Raw genomic sequence first — 7798 nt, 5'->3', positions numbered from 1 at the left:
GCTGCTGGGTGGCAGAGGGGCCTTCCTGCACCAGCAGCCAACCAAGGCTAAGGAGCAGGTGTCCAAACCCAGGCTTGTCCCACTTCTGGTGCAGTTCACAGCCACCTGGCTGAGCCAGGACCCAGGCGGAGCTGGGGAAAGTGCTGCCCAGCTGGCCACAGCACAAATCTTTATCGCACAGAGACCCCAAACCCCAGGCTTCACATGGGCGTCCTTCACGGACAGAAGGACTGAGAGCAGGGGAACAGCTGAAAGGTGGGTCCAGACAGAATTCTCAGGCAGATGCCTTCACCAGCTGTGGACACCCTCCATCCCCAACCCACAAGCTCTGGGGGCCACGACAGTGTCCAGCCCCAGGCCCAGGTGGCTCTTGTGGCCACTCTTCTGCAGGCTGGGCTCCACAATCGCACCTTGGGCCGCTGCCACTCCCCGGGGGCCGTGAGGGCAAGTGCCAGAGCACATCAATGGCCCTGGGTTGTGACCCACCCTCCATACTCCAAGGCACTGGCCTAAGCACTTGTTGTCACTGTCTATTTATTCATTCCTGGTTTCAAGTTAGGAGGGATCACATGGACATGGGGGATGAGGGAACCAAACCCTGGCCAGGGCGAAGGAAACTGGTCGTGGAGAGAACTGGAGATCACGTGGGGACTTCAGTGTGACCTCCAAATGGCTCAGAACGCCCCCTAACCCCCGTCGATGCCGGATCATCTCACACCAGGCACAGCAGCTGAAGAGTGCATTGAGAAACGCAAAGCTGATCATGTCTGTGCCCCAGACCCTTCAGCGCCCCCTACTGCTCTTAGGACAAGCCCCTAGGAGCCTCTGTAAGGCGCGCCCCCTGGTTCAGCATCAGCCCGCTAGAAGCACCTCGAAGGTGGGATCCTTAGCACCCTGCACAGCAGCTGGCACGGACACCCAGCCAGTGGAGGGACCTCGGGCCCAGTGGGGCTGGAGCGTGAATTCCAGATTCAGGCTAGAGGATGGGAAGCACTGTCTCCCACTCTCCTGTTCAGGCAGTTCCAGTGAGGTCCTCTGTCACAGTTTGAACCCCAGCGGGAGCAGGACGCAGACAGACCCCCAGCGCCACCCTACTGCTTGGCCTCCGATGGTGCACAAAGGGGAAACCCGTGTGCACTGGCGCTCCAGTGCCTCCTTCACCGGCCTGCGAGAGGACTAAGACTGCGCGGCCCAGCTTCGAAAGCACGCGATACCTTAGCCGTATAGTCTCGCCTCTGAAGAAGCACGGGGCGGGACGGCAAGGGGCGGGACGGCAAGGGGCGGGACGGCAAGGGGCGGGACGGCAAGGGGCGGGACAAGGTGGGACTGTCCTAGGAACTAACGTAGGGGGGCGGGGCGAGCTCATTCGGAATGACGCAGAGGGCGGGGCGTATGGGCCAAAGTCCCGACGCGCCGCACTCTGGGCAGACGTAAAAGGGGGCGGGACACGCCGCGCTCGAGAGGACGTAAAGGGGCGGGGCGCGCCGCGCTCGAGAGGACGTAAAGGGGTCGAGGGCGCGTCACGGCGGCCGGCGGCCGGCGGCTGGCGGGCGCCGGCGCCATGGATCGCTACGCGGGCTCCTTGGAGGAGGTGGCGGATGGGACCCGGCAGCAGGAGCGGCACTACCAGCTGCTGTCGGCGCTACAGAGCCTAGTCAAGGAGCTGCCCAGGTGCACGCCCATGAGCGGGGCGCGGCGGGCGGCCGAAGTGGCCCTGGCCCCGCCCGCGTTCACCGCACCCTTCTGTCCGCAGCTCCTTCCAGCAGCGCCTGTCCTACACGACGCTCAGCGACCTGGCCCTGGCGCTCCTCGACGGCACCGTGTTCGAGATCGTGCAGGGGCTGCTGGAGATCCAGCACCTCACCGAAAAGAGCCTGTATAACCAACGCCTGCGGCTGCAAAACGAGCACCGAGGTGCGCGGGGGCGGCGGGACGACGCACGCTTCTCGAGGTCACTGCGCCCGGGGAGCTCTCGGTCCATGTGCAGGTCGGCCCTTCCCTGGGTGTCGCTCGGATGGGGTCTCTAAGGTTGACCAGATCAAGAGCGCAGAGCCTTCAATAGAGCTTTTTTGGTGACCAATGAGTTGAGCCAGTTTTATTTTGTCAGTTGCACGGTCCCCTTCTTAGCATAATATTCCAGAAACTCTCTGCCTGGGCTTCCCTATGCCCCAACCCCCTTCCAGGCAGGATGGCCTAAGACCTTGGTGCTTGGTTCGCCCACGTGCAGACTCTTGTGGTGGTCGTTGACTGGGATGTCCCGCAGTGGATGGACGTCTGTTGACAGCTCTGCAGCTCCCTTTAGTGTCGGTTCCTGACACCAGCTGCGCATCTCATTCCCACACACGGTTGCTCTTGGCACCCTCCCGGACCCAAAAAGCTTCACACTTGAGCCATACACTTGTCCCCTCTTCAACGTCCCCACCTGGGGGGCCCAGGAGCACTTTCTTGCAAATTAAAATCGGCAGCTTCCCCTGCACCATCGGATTTTCACCTTTGCTATTTTATTTTTTCCCAACTTATTTTTAAAAGCTCAAACATTTAGAAAAGTTGAAAAAACAGTATGAGTACCCTTGTGCTCTCCACCAAGATTCAATAATTAATATTTTGTCACAGTTCTTCATATCCCTGAATTTATGTGACATCATAGCACTTCACTAAGAATCTTCAGCATTCCTCGAGACCAGTATTTTCAACCCAGCACTGTTGACTCTTGTGGCTGGTTAAGTCTTTATGGTGAGATGCTGTCCTGTGCATTGCAGGATCACAGAGACACCCTCCTCTAGTCGCAGCCAGAAGTGTCTCCAAATAACCCTGGGGGTCAATCTTGGACCTAGACTGAGAGCAGGTGCTCTAGAAGAACACCCTCCTATACAACCACAGTGGGTAGCCTTCTGAGAAATTAACCATTCCAGGGTGTCTTCTGACCTTTTGCCCATGGTCACATTACCTAACTTGTCTCAAATTGTTTGTCACTTTGTAAGGATTCAGTCTAGTTTTATGCATTGTAATTGGTTGCTTTGGTATCTCTGCTTCTGAACAGTCCTCAACAGTTACCGTGGCATTGACTTTTTGAAGAGTCTGGGGCATTCTACTTGTGGAATGTCCCCACTTAAGATCTGTCAGGATGCTTTCTGCTGCTGTCACCTGTTTCTTCACTCGTTTCCTATAACCTGGACAGCTGGTAGGAGCCCAATTAGTTACAGGTTTGTGGCAAAAGTCCCTCCTAGTGATGGAAGGCCCCTTCCATATGAGGACAGCAATGTTTGTTTGCTCCAGGATTAGTGTGTTTCTATTAGGAATGGATATTCGAGTTTGTCAAATTCTTTTTCTCGTCCATTGAAATGATCGTGTAGTGAATCACTATTTTCTGTTACTATGCTGAATCACAATGATCTTAAAATTCTAGGGATAGACATCATTCCTGGGATAAATCCTACTTGGTCGTGATGTGTTACCCTTTTTATATATGTTGGATTTGACTTGTTAAAAATATTAAGAATTTTTGCCTCTATGCTCTTGATGGACACAGGTCTGTAGTTGTAATATCTTTGTCAGGTATGGGGGTGACACTGGCCTCATAGGACAAGTTGGGAAGTGTTCTCTCCTCTTCAGCTATTACTTCTTCCCTAAGTGTTTGGGCAATTGTCTTTTAAAACATTTTTATTGTGTTATAAGATGCATACAGTCCACAAATCCAAAGTACATAGCTCACTATTCTTGTTAATGCTCAGTTTGGGGGACATGGGGGAACTTCAGGCTGGCACCTTTTGGTGCGTGTCCATCGTTGAGTACTTTCTTGCTTTTTGGTACAGGAAGGAGTTCAGGCTCATCTTTTCTTGTTCTTTGCCTGTCTCAGTCCTGCACCTGGCCATCTCTCCACAACCCTGCTTCCTTCTGGCGGGTAGCTCTGTGGACCCTTTGCTGCTTGTCCTTCAGAAGGCTGGGCCAGGTCTGGTGCGGCCAGCAGTGGTGAATCCACGCTGACTTTCTGTTCTTCCTTCCAGCTGATTTAGCAGGTGTGATTGGCTGCCACCACCTTTATTTTCTGTGGTCATTACCAAGGCTGGGCCCCTTCTGCCCAGGCGGCTGGCGCAGCTCTCTTCTTACTTTTAGTTGCTTACCCAGTGGAACCTGGGAGTTGACCTGGGAGTTGTAGCAACATTTGATAAATGGAGCAAAGGAGATGACATTTCCCTGCATTTCTGTTTCCTCCCATCCTGCCTCCAGCTTGTGTACACTGTAGCCAGATAACTAAGGAGGCTCTTTCTTGTCCCTGTGTTTATGGAGATGTCTCAAGGGTGGCCCTTGGTTTCAAACACATTTAATTTGATAAATGCAATCACTGAGGTGTGTACAGAATGCCAAGAAATGGGTTGGGCAAGGCTGCAGACACAGCAGGGGCCAGGCCTGCAGGGAACCTCAGGGACCCTCCTGAGAAGAGCTGTAATGTGAGATCCTTTCTAGGAACAGTGTTGGGTTTTTTGTTTTCTTACAGCTGGAGACCCCTCCTTCCTGGGGAGATTTAGCCATTTGACACTTACCAGTCTAGGGATTTGGCTGTGTGGGGTTGTATGTTCTTTTTTGTGTTGGTGGTTTCTTTCCATCTCAGTATCTTCTTCCCCTGTCCATTCCTATCAGACTGGACAGTTCGCACATGTCTGTTTATGGCGCAATTTATTGTGTACCATGGAGCTTTACTTGGGCCAAGGGTGCGCCCCTCTCAGAGCAACGTAGACTCCCCAGCACAGAGCTCCTTCAGGCTTTTGGTACCCCAGGCTTATCCCAAACATGGGTCTTGCACGTCTTTGCCCACTCTTCTTCCTCCGGTGGCTGTGGGGTGGCTCTGCACACACAAAAGGGCAGTACCACGGTGGGCAGGAGGGCCACACCCCTGGTGGGCAGAGGCCCCACACTAAGATACAGCGACCCCTCTCCTCCTCTTTTTCCAGGCCTTTGCCTGGACTTGTCTCTTGGACACCTGAGTAGATGTTCCATGGATGATTGATGGGCAGGGCACACGTAACACTGCTGGTCTGAGCCCAGAAGTCTCCAGACCACAGCCTCCCCCCGCCCTCCCCCACCCTCCTTGGTCTTAAGAGGCTGCACAGCAGTGCTGCCCCACTTTCATTTAGCTCTGCACCTTTTGGAGTCTCTTAGAGACTCGCCAACAGAGGAGGGCTAAGCCCTGGGTAAAGTTGGGCCCTGGGGGAACTGAGGAGCCAGGGCATGGACTGGAGGTCTGCCCAACTTCCCTGCACAGGGCTTCGGGGCGGGGTGAGATCACAGTGGGGCTTCTTATCTACCTCTTTGGCCTGGCTGCTCTGTGGCGGGCCTGAGCCGTCTCCTTACCCGGCCCGGGGGCTGCTCCCCTCTCCCCACTGCTTGTTGACAGGCTTTCGTCCCCTCTCCTCCCAGTGCTCAGGCAGGCGCTACGGCAGAAACACCAGGAAGCCCAGCAGGCCTGCCGGCCCCACAACTTGCCCGTGCTGCAAGCGGCTCAGCAGCATGAGTTGGAGGTATGGGGGCCTGGGCAGGGCGGCAGGCCCAGCTCCTCCTGGCGGGCACCACCAGGCTGCACTTAGTGGGCCAAGGACAGGGGGATCAGGGTTGCCCAGGAGCTGCAGGCTGCTCCGGGCCTGGGTGAGCTGCTGGAAGCCTGGCGAGTCCCAGCAAAGGGCTCTTCCCCACAGGGGGCTGGGTGGAGAGCGAAGCCTATCTGTGGTTCTCCTCCTCCCCGAGACAGCAGCTCTTCATGGGTTGAGGCCTACACAGAGCAGGTGCTGAGTGGGGGGTGTTATGCCCTGGTGGCCTCAAGAGTGCAAGGGCAATGGTGGGGCGATGTGGACCAGCCAAGAAGGAGCCCATCCTTCTCCCAGGGAGCTCAGTACTACTGGAAACTGGCATATAACCAATAAGCCATGGATATGGATGCGGGGGAGGGGGTGCATGCAGAGACGTGCGAGGTCCTGAGGCAGCCCCAAGCCAAGGTGTGCAGGGAAGCCTCTTGGAGACCTTCTGTAGGGTTTGGCATGGCCAAGGAGAAGGGAGAGGCCTGGGTGTGGTGAGGACACATCAGTGGTCTCCGAGCCAGTGCTGCTGGGGATGGGGGAGGGTTCGAGGAGGGGGGGTGGCAGGCTGGAGGGTGTGTGTGAGACACTAATGGGCAGCAGGGGGTGCTGATCCTGGAGCTGGCCTCACTCTCCTTTCCCACCACAGGCAGTGGAGCACCGGATCCGCGAGGAGCAGCGGGCCATGGACAGGAAGATCGTTCTGGAGCTGGACCGGAAGGTAGCCGACCAGCAGAGCACACTTGAGAAGGCAGGGGTGGCTGGCTTCTACGTGACCGCCAACCCGCAGGTCAGTGCCCTGGGCTTCCCTGACCACAACCTAGGTGACACTGGTCCCTGAAAGCCCAATTCCATCTGGGGTTTTACCGCTGGCCCCTGGGAAACCAGGCCCAGGACATGGGGTGGAGCTTAGGGTGCTTTAGATGGAAGTAAGGCTGGCCAAGGGGGCACTGCCCACCTTCCAGGGCTCTCCTCTGCCCCCTTCCTACATGCCACTCCTAGTGCACTGAGCCAGGGCAACTGCCAGCTCTGCTGTAGGCAGAGGCCCAGATTCTGCCCATTTCTGGCAGGCCGTGGCCAGGCTTCACTGGGAAGTTCATCCCATGGGCTCATTGCCTGGCACCCTCTAGGCCGTGGTGTCTGCCTCTGGGCTGGGGCAAAGGGGAGCAGGTGTCACTCTGGTCCTCACGAGGACCCTCTCTACATCCCAGGAGCTGACTCTGCAGATGAACCTGTTGGAACTCATCCGGAAGCTTCAGCAGAGAGGCTGCCAGGCCGGGAAGGCAGCCCTGTGACTGGGTGAGGTCCCTGCCAGCCACTCACTGCCCAGTGTGGCTGGGTAGGCAGCCTTGTCCCATTGCCACAGGTAGCAGCAAGCTGAACAGAGCTTGTCTTCCCAGTGTGCGGCTGCTGTCTTTTCAGCTGCCTGCAGCAGCTGCCCTTCTGAGGAGAGGCCAGGTGGATCCTGGCTGCACCTGTCACTTGTATGGGTTTTTCTGTCCAAACTCTAGGATGGCATCATAAAGGGGAGGTAGGTCTAGCTAGTCTGCCCACTGTCTGCCCCAGGGCTGGAGCAGAGTGGGTCTGGAGGTTTTAGCACCTCTTCACTCCACTGGGCACACCTGACCTCCACCAGGCCCAGGCTTCACACTTGTTCTGGTCTTAGCCCCTCCTTTGGCAGCTGCAGCTCCCCGGGTGGAAGAGAAATAAAATAAAGACACCCGAATATGTGGCTTGTATGACAGCTCTGTGGTTTCTCCTGCAACCAGGGCCCAGGTAGGGCCCCGCTTGGTATGTCCACAGCCCACAGAGGAGCCCCCACCCAGTGTAGCCATTTTGCGGAGACACCTCTTCTTGGAGCTCCCCTCCTCCAGGGCTGTGTGCCCAGCCCCACCACCTTTTCCCCCAGGGCAGACTGGGAGCCTCCTGGCTGTTCCTGCCCAGCCCTGGTTCTGTGGCCTGTCATTTTTGTGTCTGCACAGGTCTCCCATCCAGGGCCTAGGGTATGAGCACACCCCGTCTGCTGATGTGGGGCTGGAGAGCCTGGGTGGAGCCTGCAGGCCCTCCTGGGTCTTGAATTATGAGTTGGGGGTGGGGGGTGTCCAGCACCCCAGATGGCTGGGTCTGCACTGCAGCCGGACCGCCACAGCTAGACCTACGGTGTTGCCTGCCCTGCCCACAATGGGCCAGGTCTGACCTCCAAGGGTGGAGCCTAAAGATGAGACTTCTGG

General features: G+C 56.8%; 1 protein-coding gene across 1 annotated transcript; it reads left to right on the top strand.

Moving 5' to 3' along the window:
• The first annotated feature begins 1452 nt into the window (after positions 1 to 1452).
• Positions 1453 to 7306, top strand: LOC134369897 (protein DGCR6). The gene is made up of 5 exons (XM_063086702.1): positions 1453 to 1671; positions 1754 to 1914; positions 5416 to 5516; positions 6217 to 6357; positions 6779 to 7306. The coding sequence occupies exons 1-5, from the start codon at positions 1562 to 1564 to the stop codon at positions 6860 to 6862; spliced, it is 597 nt and encodes a 198-aa protein (XP_062942772.1). The 5' UTR covers positions 1453 to 1561; the 3' UTR covers positions 6863 to 7306.
• The last annotated feature ends 492 nt before the right edge of the window (positions 7307 to 7798 follow it).

The sequence above is a fragment of the Cynocephalus volans genome, chromosome 2 (assembly GCF_027409185.1).
Source record: "Cynocephalus volans isolate mCynVol1 chromosome 2, mCynVol1.pri, whole genome shotgun sequence".
Lineage (NCBI taxonomy): Eukaryota > Metazoa > Chordata > Mammalia > Dermoptera > Cynocephalidae > Cynocephalus > Cynocephalus volans.
Note: the sequence above shows the minus strand (reverse complement) of the source record. Positions and strands in the feature narration are given on the sequence as shown.

Bases quoted from the DNA above. Each gene is read 5' to 3' on its own strand.
- LOC134369897 (XM_063086702.1), top strand. From the start codon at position 1,562: ATGGATCGCTACGCGGGCTCCTTGGAGGAGGTGGCGGATGGGACCCGG. The intron at 5,517-6,216 runs GTATGGGGGCCT...TTCCCACCACAG, and splicing joins CTCAGCAGCATGAGTTGGAG to GCAGTGGAGCACCGGATCCG. The intron at 6,358-6,778 runs GTCAGTGCCCTG...TCTACATCCCAG, and splicing joins ACGTGACCGCCAACCCGCAG to GAGCTGACTCTGCAGATGAA.